The 16,316-nt window shown below is 40.5% G+C and overlaps 1 protein-coding gene and 2 long non-coding RNA genes across 5 annotated transcripts; all 3 read left to right on the top strand.

Annotated features, from left to right (window-relative positions):
• The first annotated feature begins 8,290 nt into the window (after window positions 1–8,290).
• Window positions 8,291–11,269, top strand: abi3b (ABI family, member 3b). The gene is made up of 5 exons (XM_070852399.1): window positions 8,291–8,434; window positions 8,912–9,079; window positions 9,482–9,661; window positions 9,884–9,954; window positions 10,527–11,269. The coding sequence occupies exons 1-5, from the start codon at window positions 8,291–8,293 to the stop codon at window positions 10,981–10,983; spliced, it is 1,020 nt and encodes a 339-aa protein (XP_070708500.1). The 3' UTR covers window positions 10,984–11,269.
• A 343-nt stretch (window positions 11,270–11,612) lies between these two features.
• On the top strand, window positions 11,613–12,970 carry LOC139220353 (uncharacterized). 2 transcript variants are annotated; one of them, XR_011585757.1, is made up of 4 exons: window positions 11,613–11,748; window positions 12,284–12,332; window positions 12,428–12,668; window positions 12,864–12,970. It is a non-coding gene; the product is annotated as an uncharacterized lncRNA (long non-coding RNA). The 2 variants fall into 2 exon arrangements; XR_011585758.1 differs by having other exon boundaries at window positions 11,618–11,673.
• Window positions 12,971–13,516: 546 nt separating this feature from the next.
• LOC139219631 (uncharacterized) lies at window positions 13,517–16,160 on the top strand. Of its 2 annotated transcripts, none has more exons than XR_011585731.1 (4): window positions 13,517–13,605; window positions 14,258–14,319; window positions 14,428–14,656; window positions 15,338–16,160. It is a non-coding gene; the product is annotated as an uncharacterized lncRNA (long non-coding RNA). The 2 variants fall into 2 exon arrangements; XR_011585732.1 differs by having other exon boundaries at window positions 13,517–13,634.
• Window positions 16,161–16,316: the final 156 nt, after the last annotated feature.

Below are 16,316 nucleotides of genomic sequence, written 5' to 3'. Positions count from 1 at the left end.
CACCAGTGCAGTGTGCCTGTCTGCCTGCCTCCTACTTGCCTGTAGAGCAGCGGATCCTCAGTAACCAGCACTGGAGTGTCTGGGAGGGACTCCACATACTTTGCTCTCAGAATGAAAGAGAGAGGGGATGGGGGAATGAGACGGGAGGGAGGCGACAGGATTGAAAGCTGAGGGCTGAAAAGGCTGTCACAGATTAGCAGAAAAAGTGAGATAGAGGCACAAAATGGTGAAAGGGGCTCACCTTGAACTGTGTCTTTTATACAGAGCCTGAGTAGTATTCAGCACAGCTTCCTCTCCCTAATCAGAGGAACAAACACACCCAATCATTACAAATGGAAACTGTCTGTTTTCTCATGCAGTCAGCAGTTAACTGATTACCACTCTACATTCACAAAGTACCTCATTCAAAAGTCCTCAAGAACCCCATAAAAAACATTTTTTGACAGTTCTTTTGTAAAAGCGAGGGGGTGGAGGGATTTTCAAGCTGTCGCCATTCTTGGCATCTTTATAGTAATAATCCAAAGAGTATAGTCCCACTATACTATAGCATGTCATAAGACCAATTTCATTGGCTGTTGCACAGCAACTGTCAGTGCAAATAACGCAGCTTATATCAGTCACTGCCTGACAGAGCTGCACTGGAGTATTCATCAAAGTGAGGGGGAAATATTCCACAGAGCCATTTATTTCCTTCACTTGAGGGAATAAGAGACACGTGTGCACTTTTTTGTCTTGTCTTACTGAGTAAATAAACTAAATCGACTGAGCTGCTCTTAATCCCAAATTGAGCTGTTATACCATCTCATCCTCAGAGAGAGCGGTTTGAATGAGCTCATAGTGCGCAAATCTTTCAGTGCAGATTCAATGAAGGAATGTTAAATCCTATTTTACACATGATGGACTATTTACGAAGCACCCTGTACAGCGTTTAGAGCAAAACACAAAGAACATTTTTAGCACACTTAAACCTCCATTAATTAGTTTTTAGGGGGAGTGTAAAAAACGGATGTATTTTGACCAATTGAAGTTATATTCCTAGATTTTATAATTAATAGATAATTATATTATTATATTATTATATTATTATTAAAAATAAATGTTCCTACTATTTCTTGTATGCATTTTTTCAGTGATTACCTGTCTCTATAGTAGTTTTTATTGTTAGTGGCGGAGTCCACCATTCCCACACCCGATGCTGATTGCCTTAACTACAAATAAGGGGTTCACAGGAAAAGAAGGCTTGCATGTAATTCAGTACAATTCTATTCATTGATTACAGCCTTTATCTAACTATTCACTCTTTGAACGCTGTGCTTGAGCAGTATTTAGTTACTGCTAATGCAAACAGGACGTTGCTTAATTGGTTTCCAGTCAAATTTACCCTGTAATCCCTTTTATGCTTTCTGATGTGACGCTCAATTGTTAAAATCCATCAGCTACCTCTGTTGCTAACAAGCAGCTGATGATGATTCACCTGACCATGACTGGGGATTTGCTCAGATTACTGGAATTGGTTACACAAGAATTAAAAATACACTACAGAAAATCCACAGGGAAAAAAAACATATTTTATGTTTCCTTGTAACTGTGCCATATAGAGAAGAAACTGGTGACAAATCTGTCATGTGTGTTTGTATAATTTCTCTCTGACAATAAATACAATTAAAACCTCCCATGATTACTTTAGACATTGTTACATAGTCTGGTTGAGTTATGTGATTTTTTTCACAGCCAAAAACAAACGAAAGACGTCCTTCCAGCCCACTGTTGATATTCAAATCTCAAGTGTGAACTGTGTTGAGTCTGAAAACACCGACAGTTTGCTAAAAGTGCTGTCATAAAACCAGGGAAGCTCTGTGCTACTCCATGAGGCCACTCAGAAGAGAGCCGTGACTGAATGAGGCCATAAAACATGATACCGTTCCATGTAAGTGATTTTAGATTGCACAAGCAAGGGATCATAAATCTGAATTACTTAAATAGCAGAAAAACAACTGCTTTGCTCTGTAATTAAGAGTTTGGTGTGAATAGATCAGATTTCTTTTTGCCAACAATCAACAGCAGCTATCAAAAATGAAATCTGATATATTTACATATTTCCAAGGTTCATGTCAATCTACAGGTACCTGCCATGTTGATTTAAAGCAGTTGGTGATATTCATGAGTCAGTCAAAGTATCCTCAACCTTGGCATTCATGACTACAGTAAATTAATACTTATTGGATTTACAATGTCTAGTAGGTTCTCATAATTCTGCAAATGTAAACATCAACTAAAACTAACTGAAGGTGGAATAAATGCTGCAGATAAGGTGTTTTTCAGATATAGATGTAATCTTGCTGACATTTTACTTTTGAGGTGAATGAACTCTTAAATTGCAAAAGGCTGAGCCTATTATGATTGCCACAATCTGGTTTACAAGGCATGATGTTACTTGGATAGTTATCATATACTGTAAGCAGTTCAGGGTAACAGATCTGCTTCAATCGACCAAAGAGTCATCTTGGATTTATTAAGGCATGTCACAGATATTGTATCTTTAAAAAGATAATATATCTCAAAAATATCTCCAATCTGCTGATCATACTTGCTGATGTCTTTGGAAAAAATGAGGCACATGTCTGACATGTGAACCACCAGGAGTGGGCTGGCTACTTATTGACAGAGTGCATCCCAACCGGGCTGATAGAAATGGATGAAGCATTGTGATGAGCGATCAGGCGACTGTAGGTGTGTAAATCTAAGTTACTGTGGTGAGAGACCTATGATGCTTAGGTCATGACAGTGTCAACTCTGAAAATAACAATCCACATTAAGTCTAAAGAATAATGTCTTGAGCCAAAAATAATCTTGTACCTTTGATGAGAAAAGAAATATATCACAAGATTTTTATTCTGTATTTCAAAGTCAGTGGCTTAAAAGCTGATGAAAGTTTCAGAAAAGTGTAGCAGGTGCCCGAAGACTAATTGGAATTTTCACAGCTGTGTCTGCCTGGAGACAATAAAGCTGTCCACAGAGTGTTAACTGCTGCCTTGTGCTGTATGTGTGCGTGTGTGTGTGTGTGTGTGTGTGTGTGTGTGTGTTCTGACAATGTAGTTTTCCTGCAGTCGCCAGCACAATAATTGAATTTGGCCTGTCCTTTAATGGAAGTCTGTGAAGTGTGGAGAGGCTGTGATGGCCCAGAACATCCAATCTTCACAAACGGGCATATGTTGCACACCATTGGACATGGATGCTGCTGTGCAGTATGAGTGTGTTTGTGTACTGGAGGGTATAAGATAGTATAAGACATGTTAACTCTGTGTGGCAGACCTAAAATGCATTTTCTTTTCCTACATTTTGAATACCTTAAACTCCATGCACTTAACAGCTACTATTCCAGTTTAGATTAATCTGCATAATTCAAGTGTTCTGATTAGCATCATATATCAAGGTGATGATACTAATAATCACTTATGCCTCTGTAGATGGTAGATAGTTATCTTAAACCATTTTTAGAAAAACCAATGGATTTTAGGGTTTTAAAAAAATTGTAAATGTAATGGGAAAGTTTAAATATTCTCAATTCCTACTCTGCAAGCTCTGTTGATAATACACAAAAAATAAGAATGGAAATAATTCTGAAGTTAAAATTCATGTGACTTTTGAGGGTCCATGTCAAATCCAGGTTTGGATTTCCATTTTAGGACAAAAGGCAAAGCTGTGGAGCTGATTTACCTCATCCATTCCATATTTATACTGGAGAAATCTCAGGAAATTTCTGAGTATCATAATTTTGGCTCTGAATAATACAGTCTGTGATTTTAGTAATCTGAGCCCATCAAATTACACCTCGCAGAGAATGTTGCTTGTCTTTGCTGTTGTTTCAGAGATAACAACCCCACTTGTTTGATATTTTAATGTGTGTGAAAGAAAATGCATTTCACACCTTCTGCTAAATGATAACTCCATTTGAGAGTAAAATCGTGTTTCACAACTAGCAATTACGTCTGGTTTCACAGTTGGATAGTTTGGGGCGCAAACAAGACTGTAAAACAGCAGTGTGCTCTTCATGCAGTCCTGACGGACACTGATGTTGGATTTGGAGTTCAGTGCAGTTAATCTGGAGCAGGAAGGGGCCCCAGTGATAAAATGTCTTCTCAGATGGTCCAGGATAAACACAACAAATTTGTTTATTAATGACAACTTTTCACAAATGTGATCTCTCCAGCATTCGGATTCCAGTGGATAAAGAGTGCATCTCAACAAGGCAATCAGTGTGCATGTGGAGTAATGACTGAACAAGTGATTGAGGGTTACAAAACCTCTGTTGCGCATATGAGGCTCAGAAAGAAAATGACATAATGTCTGAGGTCAGCGAGAGGGCAGGAAGGTAAGTAGTTCTTCCTCTCCTCAGCTGCAGTACGTGTCTCCACAGTGTATCATATGGTTAGCCCACGTCTGTTACAGTGTCTGGGCTCTATGTGAGTATACTTTACCCACTGCATAAAATCATGCATGCAGGTGACAGAATTATGGCTATTTGTCATTACCAGAGACTGAGAAAGAAACACACAAGTTGCCGAATTTCTGTTGAAATGCACAAAAATAAATGAATAAATATCTATTAATTTCCAATAAATATACAGTTAGTTCAGGTTAAGCAATGTGACATTAATCAGTGTTATCGTTATTGTAAGCAGGTAAGCAGTAAATCTGCAACCACTTAATTCTTTCCATACATAAATATGTATTTATGGGATCTTGATTATTTGTATATAAACATGATTCCAGATTGTGCTACAATCAGAGAGAACGTTTAATAAAGAAATTAAGTCGTCCATAATCTGTTATCAGCAGAGCAGGATTCTGGTGATTCAACAACAAACTGATAACAGCACACTATCAACACGATAGTGATCCAGATAAAAGATAAAAGATAACAAAAGAACATTAGCAAATCATTTTCTTGGAATTAATTTTCACATCATTAGAGAGAGAGAGAGAGAGAGAGAATGTTTTCTTAAAGCGTTAAAAAAAAAGCAAGCCACATTACAAACTTACTGCAAGAAGGGAACAGTACATGTAAATATGGTAAAGATCTGAACTGATGGATATTACCATAAAACTTCCCCAGTTAACTTCTTACAATAACAAGATTATATTTTTGCGTGACATGTTATATTTAAATGTGCAAATCAGCCATTATCTAATTAGATATGCAGTGATTTGCATGCATTTCCAGAACAGAAACCTGAACTTTGTATAAAATCGGGGTCAAAGTTCTTGTTTCCTTTTGCTGACATATGAACACCTGTAGTTCTTACAGAGGAACTTTTAGATTTTTAAATGGCCACTGTAAACAGTTTTTTTCCATGTTTTTCATGGTGACTTTAAGAACTACAGACCTGTGGCACTGACCTCCCACATCATGAAGACCCTGGAGAGACGCATCTTGGAGCAGCTCCGGCCCGTGGTCAAATCATTTTTGGACCCCCTACAGTTCTCCTACCAGCCCCAACTTGGAGTTGAGGATGCCATCATCTACCTGCTTGACCGCGTCTACACTCACCTGGACAAGACGGCGAGCACTGTGAGAGTCATGTTTTTTGACTTCTCCAGTGCTTTCAGCACCATCAGCCCAGGTCTACTGGGTGAGAAGATGTCAGCGATGCAGGTGGACCCCGCCAACCCGTCCTGGGTTGTGGACTATCTGACTGGCAGACCACAGTATATGTGCGCCTGAAACTCAGTGGTCAGCAACACCGGGGCCCCACAGGGGACTGTTCTCTCTCCTTTCCTCTTCACCCTCTACACCACGGATTTCAACTACTGCACAGAGTCCTGTCTTCTCCAGAAGTTTTCTGATGACTCAGCAGTGGTTGGATGTATCAGCAAGGGTGATGAGGTCGAGTACAGGGCTGTTGTGGACAACTTTGTCACATGGTGTGAGCAGAACCATCTACAGCTCAATGTGACAAAGACAAAGGAACTGGTGGTGGATCTGAGGAGGACCAAGGTGCTGGTGTCCCCTGTTTTCATTCAGGGGGTCAGTGTGGACGTTGTTGAGGATTATAAGTACTTGGGGGTACACATTGATAACAAACTGGACTGGGGGAGGAACACTGATGCCCTTTATAGGAAGGGCCAGAGCCGCCTCTATTTTCTGAGGCGGTTGAGGTCCTTCAACATCTGCAGGACTCTGCTCAGGATGTTCTATGAGTCTGTGGTAGCCAGTGCTATCTTCTATGCTGTGGTATGCTGGGGCAGCAGGCTGAGGGTAGAGGATGTCAATAGACTGAACAGACTGATCCGCAGGGCCGGTGACGTTGTAGGAGTGAAGCTCGACTCTCTGACGGTGGTGTCAGAGAGGAGAATGCTTCACAAAGTGGGAGCTATTTTGGACAATGTGTCCAACCCACTCCATGAAGTGCTGGTTAGATATAGGAGTTCTTTCAGTGCCAGACTAATTGTACCACGATGCACTACAGAGCGCCACAGGAAATCATTCCTGCCTGTGGCCATTAATCTATCTAACTCTGAGTCTACATGTTGTTGTATGTTATTACTATTATTATTATTATCATTATTATTATTACATGATTCAGCTCCTCACTCTGTGTGTACATGTTGTTGTATATATTATGTTATTATTATTATAATTATTATTATTATTATCATTGTTATTATTATTATCATTATTATTATAATTATATAATACATCTCCTCATTCTGAGTGTACATGTTGTTACATATTATTGTTGGTAGTAGTAGTAGTATTAGTATTATATAACACATCTCCTCACTCTGAAGGTACACGTTCAAAATACAGATTAAGATTAAGATTAAAATTGGAAAATTTGGTATATATAAATTTGACTGAAAAGACAAAATCATTTGGAGTCAACAGCCTTTAAAGATATGAATAGACAAAGTGTAGTAAAATGAACATCTTTCTTCTTTTCTGTCTGATAGACGACATGTCATGAAGGCAAAATAGCCCAAAATCTCAAATTTGGCCAGTGCATGAAAAAACAGTGTTTTTGCCTGTGGTGTCGCTTTGTAACATGCCAGGAAAAAAATCTATTTAGGTGTTTGAAATAGTTAGTACCATTCACTGTCCATGTTAGGATTTGTCTTCAGATTTGGTCGATGATAGAAATAAGGTCAATTTGTTTAGAGTTTGACTTTCTAAGGCTGTACTTTCACACAGCGGTGCTCTGAGCTAACATGCTGACATTTAACAGATATAATGTTCACTAAGTTCGCCATCTTAGTTCAGAGTGTTGGCATGCTAATATTTGCAAATCAGCACTAAACCCAAAGTACCGCTGAGGCTGATGGGAATGTGTATGTCCATTCAATAGTTGTTGAGACAGTGCAGGAAAAAACAAAAATGACCTCGTGGTGACACCAGATGAAAAGCCAGGAGATCACCTTTGTCAGACATCTTCTTTTATTAGCTGGTACTAGATTATCAGCACTAAACTAATATTAGTGCGCTTTATCATATGGCTCAGTTCGGTGAGTGCCAGCTGATGTGATGAAAGTGTCCTGATAAACTGACACATGAAAGATCACATGCACTAATCACATGTCTTGTTTTGGACTGGACTCTAAGTCCAGTCCAAAACTGGTGCCCCAGGCCACCGTGAACTTTTGCACACACACACACACACGCAAACACAATCAAGGATGTTGTGCTCAAGTTGTTTATTCAGGATATCCTTGACAACACAATGCATTCTGGCTCGGCTGAGCATTTTGTCATTATATAACAGCGTCCACTTGGAAATTAAACATCATCCAGTCCTGCTGATGCTGCGTTAATCTAATGCCAAAAAGTATGAGTGACCTTTTCCCAGCATCATCATCATCATCATCATCATCATCATCATCATCATCTAAAACAGACACCAGCTAATAAACAGACCTTGGGAGGCTCTTTTTCTCTAAACTGCACTGACCTCTAGTGGAATTTATAGATAAATACAAGCGATACAAGATATATACATTGATGTCATATTATAGATTTAATTCTACATGTTATTGTCTATGTAGGCCATAACAGTATATAATGCACACTATTTCTCCTTCATATGTGGCTTGGGCATGACTCCCAGTGGATGTGGACCCAGTGCAGGCAGCCCTGTCCCGGGACCAGCTCTGCTCTGACACGGTGAAAATCTTCCCCCTGCGGTTATTCCGCGTTCACCAGAGACCAAACACCTTCCCCGCCCCGACTCTCTCCAAAGACATTTTACCTTCTCCACTAGCAGCGTAGGTGAATTAGAGATTTAAGCAGCGTTAAATGGGAGAAATGACGGAGCAGAAGAACTTTTCTGAAGTTATTTCTCAGATATTAGAGGAGGCGCCGGCTGCCCGGAGTGCGCTTATTGACAACCACAGCAACCTCCTCCGAGTGGCGGATTACTGCGAGAGCAATTATGTTCAGGTGAGACACACTCATTAACAAACACACACACACACACACACACACACACACAGCTGGTGTTTTAAAGCGTAACTGTGTGATCATCTTAAGTCTTTACGAGGAATAAAAAGCTAAATGCTTTAGGAGCTTCCAAAGGTGGAGTGTAACTAAGTACAAGTACTTTACTTAATTACACTTTGGAGGTACTTGTACTTAACTTGATCTTCTCCACTTTCTGCAGCTACTTTACATTTCAGAGGAAAATGTTGTGCTTTTTATTTCACTTGAGTGTAAGATCTTAATCTGTTAAAGTGAAGTAGCTTTGCCTTGACCACATTAGAATGCTGATTACCTTTGTAATGTAAGTCAAATTTTGAAAGCAGGGTTTTCACTTGAAATGGAGTGTTTTCATACTGTAGCAGTAGTACTTTTGCTCGAGTAAAAGATATTAATATTTCTTCCGACTTGTCCTGGTTAAATGAATAAATCGTTCCTCAGGCAGAGGATCCAGCTAAGGCTATGGAAGAGGCCAAGGCTTTGGCTGCCCAGTCACTGGCCAGTGTGACCTACCAGATCAACAGTCTGGCCAGCACCGTGCTGAGGCTGCTGGAAACACAGGCCATGCAGATCAAAGATATGGAGTCTTCAGTCAACCTGTTGTCATTGGTGAGGAAAACCTTTGACTTAAAATACACCTGTGCTCTACCCAAGAAAGCAGTGCGACTCCTGTGTAACTGGCAAAAAATATCCAAGTCATAGTTCACAGAAGGTTGCAGCTCTCTGCTTTTTCATTGAGGAATGTTTTTATGACGGCTTCGTTCTCAAGAATTAGTGAACTTGTTGTGGGAATGAGCAACCTTCAGGAGCTCCAGCAGACTTGTAAGTTGCTGTGTTAGCAGGACACTTGTTTAACCTTTAACCTGTTGGCAATTTGGTTGTTTAACTCCATTTTTTTTTTTATCATTGCTGCATCTTTATACGAGATATTCTTTCAAGGGAACGAGTGATGTGACAATAGAGTTCTTGTGTGTTGTTGATGGAGGCTCTGCACACTGTGCTCTGGTCCAGGCTGCCGCTATCCACTTCGAGAAGGTAGCTAGGAGAGAGATCGGCGCTTTTACCACTCCCAAAACCAGGCTTCGCTCCAAGCTGTTGGCCCCACCGGCTTCAGGCAAGGAGCCAGAGAAAAGCTACTTAAGAGCACCGATATCGTACTCCATCCTGGACTCCATTGGACACTGTTTTCAGGTAAGTTGGATACCGAGTTTGAGTCCACACACCTTTCATTATTTCCCCAGAGATTAAGGATGTACAATCCATGCATTCCCATTTTTCACCAGTATAACCTCAGTAGGATGACACTAGGGTGAGATATAGTATAGATATAGTATGACTGACTGTGGTGTAGAGATGTGCTATGTCATCCTTTTTTTTTTTTTTTTTTTACCATCATTCATCTCCTCCCCACAGGTTACTGAGCAGCAGCCCAGAAAGAGAGCAGGGACCACAGACAGCATACAGAGCACTGCAGACATCCCTGTGTATGTCGACAACATCCTCCTTTGGCTTTTATAGCAACACTTTTCTTATAGTCAAACACACTACTCTACAAATACTGATTATGATAATGTGGGCATAATATCTAACATTATTTGTACAATTTATGATCATGTCTGAAAGGCTTCTGCAACAGTTTTGGGAAAAGTGCTCATTTGCTCAGACTACAGAGACTACAACAAGTGAAGGGTCTGACCAATAATTAGATTCATAACTCACAGTAAAATGTCAAATTGTTGTTTTTTACATTTTGGTTTCTGTATAAATTCAACGAGTGAGATAAAACATAGTTCGAGTATTTAGAGGTTACTTTTGGAGAGTGTCAGGCTGTTTGCTAAGCTAAGCTAAGGGGCTGCTGGCTGTATCTTCATATTTAGCATAATGACATGACATGACAGTGGTATCTTCTAATCTAACTCACTTCAAAGAAAGCAAATACAAAAAATGACCCAAAATGTCAAACTATTTCTTTAAGTGGCTACAGTTGTACCACTATCAGTGTGTCTTAATTGTTTGTAGTGGCTGAAGGTTTATTTTCTTGTTGTCTTGCATGCAGATCCAGTTTTGGCATCGCTGTGCCTCCGCCGTCAATCCCCACCTTGCAAACCGTCTCCAACCCCACCAACGACAGCATGCCTCCCCCTCCTCCTCCTCCCACTGCCGATTTGGATCCCAATATGCCTTCTCCTCCGCCACCTCCCCCTCCCTCCATGGACACTGGCCTCCCCCCTCCGCCCTCCTTGACCTCACCCACATGTCTCCCCCCACCTCCACCGCCAATCTCTCCGTCAAGTGGCATATACCCTCCGCCTCCTCCTCCTGCAGCCGGAGGTGCCCCTTTTCCTCCTCCACCTCCTCCACCTCCTCTGGTATCAGGAGCTGGTCCTCCTCCACCTCCTCCACCTCCTCTGGTATCAGGAGCTGGTCCTCCTCCACCTCCTCCACCTCCTCTGGTATCAGGAGCTGGTCCTCCTCCTCCTCCTCCTCCTCCGCCTCCACCCCCACCAGTGTAAGGAGCTGTGCCCTCTCCTCCTCCACCAGCCCCTCACACTGGCACCCCAGGCACTGTTCTACCACCTCCTCCTCCACCTCCCTCTTTCTTCCACTAATGAACATCATAGTTCATGTTGTTGAATGGCTGTACTTTCGCTACAGTACCTGAGATTTCTATATCTGGTAGTTAACATTATGAGCAGGCATGCTGGGTTTTGCCGTTAGATGAATGTGTGAAACATGTACAGCATGAGAGATGTTCTGGAGCCGGCGGTGAGGTTAAGCATGAATAAAAGCTTGAAAAGGTGTTTGTAGTGGTTTGACCTTGAGCTGTTTCATCTGTGCTGAATGGCAGAGTGCGAGCACCAAATGAAATTTTTTTCTGGGACAGAAAATCCTCCTTCAAAGTGAAACCTTGGGCTGCACAGAGAGCTGCAGTACAGCTACCTCCAGCATGTTCCAACAACACCTTGACTGCATTCCTAAGAAACAAGCTGAATCTTGTGTTTCCCTGTTATCCACATTTTTTCATGTATTGTGATTTCCCTTACTTTTTGCGTCTGTGTTGTTTATTACAACATATCCTAATCAGTGGAGGTCAACAGCCTTTAGCCCGATGCTGTCATTCCTCTGTGTGGTGAGAGCAGTGTCAGTGATAAGTTGTCTACTTCACTGGCTGTAACCTCGGTGAGTTCTGCTACTTTAAACAGGTCAGTGAGACTAAAAAAATGTCTGTTGCAAGTCAACACTCTACTTAACCTGCACTACACGGCTTGTACCTGAAGGTAAGCTTTATTTTCAGCATGGAAAATCAAGTTAGTCAGGGACAGCTTATCCACACTTACTAGATAATTTTCTCTGCTGGCCCATTATTACAGAGCCATCAAAAATGGACAGTAATGCTACTGCCTTTCATCGATGCCTGTTTGTACTTTAATCTACCCAATTTAAAGTCCATAGTCTTTCATGTAGCAGCCACCCACGAAATCTACACAGTTTTAACTTTGAATGTAATGTAGACAAACTCGCCGCTCTGCGTGAGTACAAAATCTACTGTTACATTAAAAGCAGCATTTTGAAGCTTTCACACAAACAGTAATTATGTCTGCTTTAAAGACACTCATGTTTATGTGAGTGTGATTTAAGGATCCAAGGAGATAAAGAGCTACCTTTGAACTTTCCACGCATAAATGTATTGCAAAACTGAACGCCAAATTACAAGACAAACAGTAAGCTAGCGTTACAATCTTCAGGTTTAAAATCAGATCCGTCCTGCTGAATGACAAGGCCTCTTCATTTTTTACTTTTCATTTTCCTCAGGTGTGAAATTACAGCATAAAATTGCCATGGGCTTTTATCCTATCACCGAGTAAGTATCTCCAGCATGCTAAGATTTGACGTTGACTTGCTTTATACCTCATTGCACTCATGCTGCACAGCACACTTACTTGTCCTTTATTTCAGGATCCCCATGCTGTGCTGTGGTATCGTTCTGTTGATTTTTTGTTGCCATTGCGCAAAGAAACAAAGAGAAGTGAAAGGCTGGCCCCTGAGGCTTAGTAACTCCTCATCTGTATACGTCATCCCCATATATGAAGAGGAGCAGGAGGGAGTAATGGACACATATGAAGCTTATTTTCAACCTCCTTACAGAAATCCTCCCGTGTACTGCTCAGGAAATGTTGGCCCACCTCCTCCATACTGGGTACAGTTCTGTTCTTCATACACTCACATTCATACATATATTACATTTCATGATGGGGATGCTCATGTAATTTAGATTGAGGGTTTTTATCTGCTAAAAATTATCTCCAGAATGTTTTACAAGGTGGCAGAGATTTCCTCAGCAGTAACCAAATTGCCCTCATTGCATTTAAATGTCCCCTCTTGTCTTTTCCAGGTTGAACCATCATCCTATCCAGACCCACCACCATCATACACAGACCCTCCAGCTTACTCAGGGTGACCCTGATCTTCCTCATCCTCCTCATCCTCCACTTGAAACAGCCCCTACCCTAAACATGCTGTTCTTTTTATTACAGGATTACAGGGAGGGTCCATGGAATAATATGGGTTAATGAGACTTTGATATGTAATCCACTCTGTAGAAAGAATCATTTTTATTTGACTGATAGGCTGTTTACTTTTTGGCTTATGTCATGTTCAAATTAAAGTAATTTATACTCATTGATAAAATGAATTTAAGTGTAGTCGTGCTTTAAATTTTGAAAAGAAAAGTTTTCATGGGTTTCCGGCCACATAGTGCTACAAATTCAGCCATCACTATTCGAGGGTAATATAAATATGTAAATATTAAACTACACGATTGTTATTTGTGAGCCATTATGACAAAGTTTGTATACCATATGTAGAAACAGAACAAGATTGGCCTCTGAGGAATTCTGACGTGCATGGTTTGCTACAGAAACATTCATGAATGATGTTGTTCAGCATACACGAGAAATACGCAAGACACAGAACACACCTCGAAGTCACCTGTGTCTTTAAAAAAGACAATGATGCAGTAAAAGCTCATCCTGTTGTGTCCTTCCCTGTGACACATTATCCTTTGATAGCAAGTCACAGGTCAGGACAGTTTCAGTATGTTTGGGATCTCTGTATGTTTGGGATTCTTAAAGCAGGTAAGGACTCGTCCCATTGTAATGTAACGGTAAGAACCCACTTGTTTTCTTTGTCAACAAGAATGATGTAACTTCATTTTATTTGTTCTAACAGCTGTAATGAGCAACAGGTTTATAGGATGAAGGTCCAGTGTCAGTTCTCAGACACTATATAGTTAATCAGTATGCTCGTCGTTCATGCTGCTTCTTACGGTCTCGACGTCTTGATTTCAGTATTTTAACTGTCAGAGCAACCTTTTAAGGTTTTAAAGCACCTCTACTGTCAGTGAAACTCCGCAGGGTCGCTACATATCTCAATCCTGTGATTGGACAGTTGGTAGTCAAAGGCTCATGTAATTGTTCCAGCATGCTTGTATAAACTAAGATGGAAAGGCTGACATACTATCATATCCTGTGATGTCAGCGAACACTCACTTGTTGGTTGTTGTTGGTTACATGCCCAAAGACTTTATTTTGAACCAAGACCGCTTATTTGTTTTTGTATTAAATCTGCTACTGCAGATGTTTGCTTGTCCATGCCTACAAGACGAACTTAAGACAAATTTAAATTTAAGTGTGGTATTCAGTTTGCATTATTGTCATTTAAAAGACTTGTCACACTTTCAATGGAAGTCTGTATTTCACATCATTTTATTGTTGTTTTCCCTCACAGTAATGTCAGCAGGTTGACATAACTCCAGCCATGACAGTGGTAGGGAATATCTTTACACTTATGTAAGTAGTCAAATAAAGTCAAGAATGAATCTCTCCATACAGGTAGAGAATTGCTCACTTGAGACACAAAATAATGAGGTCTTGAGATGATGGAAATTGTGTCCCCAGATTCCCAGCCTTGATGGTGTTCATCGCTGTGGTACTCCTCTGCTTCTATCTGCACGCAAAAAAGAAAAGAGCAGCATATGATGTCACCATACCAGCAACGCAGGACAGCAACACACCTTCAGTACTGTGTACAATATCTTCTCCTGATGATCAGGCAGAGGAGGACACACACTACGACAGATTCCCTCCTCGATACAGCACTGTGGATCACCCACCACCGTACTCACTGGTGCGTGAACCCTCGCTGCAATCAGACACTGTCAATTTATTATTCATGATTATACCTCAGATATTGAAGCATCAATGGAGTTAAAAATGCTGAACTCCTAGATTGTTCTGAGAAGGTAGTATGTGACAACTCGCCAATCAACAAACTCCAATTAAACGTCTCTGATAAATCATTTGAACATTTCTCAACATTTTTTGAGACATGCTTATGAGCTTTGTTGCCAAGAGTTCAATGAGCAGATTGCTAACACTCACCTGACATGAGCATGTTTCAGTCTTTTCTATTACTCTGTACTCTATTAAATGTATTTCCCAAAATGCAAAACTATCTCTCTATCAACACTGAGAAATGTTCAAGAATGTCAAGAATTAAAAACTAAGGATTCAAAAATCCCCACATGAGCAAGCATCAGGTATTAGGCGACAGTGTTTTTGTGTTTTTGTGAATTGTGGGTGTTTGTAGACATGCCCTGTCCTGTAAAAGGAGGAAGGGGAGGATACACTTGCATTTGGCCGGGAACAGATTCCCATTCAGCTGGCAGCTGAGGGGGACACTGTAGGCTCATATTTACTTTCTCCAGTATTTGATTTGAAATGCGTCGAAAACACTGTGTACATTTTAAAATGAAATGTGTTTCTACAGGCTAAGTACAATTTTACTTTGAACTTCCCTTTCATGCAGTTTGACCCCAAGCTGACAAGCATTTGGCCGGGGGGCCCGCCGCCTGCCTACGAGATGTATCCAATCACGCTGCCTCTGGCACCTCATCACTGGACGACACCCACAGGACCTCCAACCCCACCTTCCTCACCCAGAACCCAGCACCAACCACAGCCACAGGGGTCACAGCAGGCCTCCACTGGCTAAACTTCATTTTAACAAACGCTTGAGGACGCACCCTGTGTTGTTTCTGTGTATTTTCAAAAAATAGTATTGACATCTATTTTATACAATGTTGTGATTTTAACTTAAAAATAATCTCCTTTTATATTAACTGTAGACAGTGAAGCAATATTCTCAACATTACCAATTTTAATACATTTTTATATGAACATCAAAACTACAGTGTAGTTGTCCAACTGCATCTACACACCAGCGGAATCATCGAAGCACCAAGTGTTTCTTTATGTTATACTATACACTCTTTATTACAATACAGTACTTACAAGTTTGAGGGAAAGTAAAATAAATATTAAATAAGTTGCCAGTATTATTTTTTTCTATGTTCTAAGAAGGAACAGTGATAAAGTGTTTCCTTGGCTTTTGAACCATATTAAGGCAAAAGTAAGAATGAATTTTGAAGCCACTGATAAATATTGTACTGCTTGTACATCAAAAATAACTTAAAAAAATTAGACAACTTCCATCAATTGTCCCATGTAATGTTAAATAATATGTTTGCCTTCATTGTACAATCAGTGCATACTGTTGGCTACTTCGTCGGTTCTTCTTCTTTTTTTTTTAAGTGATCTCTGTGCTACAAATAAAACTCCAACAGAATCAAGCAGGCAGTAGTGACTATTGAGTGAGTACTGACCAATGCGCTCGATCCTCTCACTGTCAAACAAATCACACGCTTTACCAGCATAGGACAACAAATGTACAATGTAATCAACATTGAAAAGTTAACAAACTGCAAGATAAATGCAAAATTTCTCAA

This window comes from Pempheris klunzingeri, chromosome 20 (assembly GCF_042242105.1).
Source record: "Pempheris klunzingeri isolate RE-2024b chromosome 20, fPemKlu1.hap1, whole genome shotgun sequence".
NCBI lineage: Eukaryota > Metazoa > Chordata > Actinopteri > Acropomatiformes > Pempheridae > Pempheris > Pempheris klunzingeri.
Note: the sequence above shows the minus strand (reverse complement) of the source record. Positions and strands in the feature narration are given on the sequence as shown.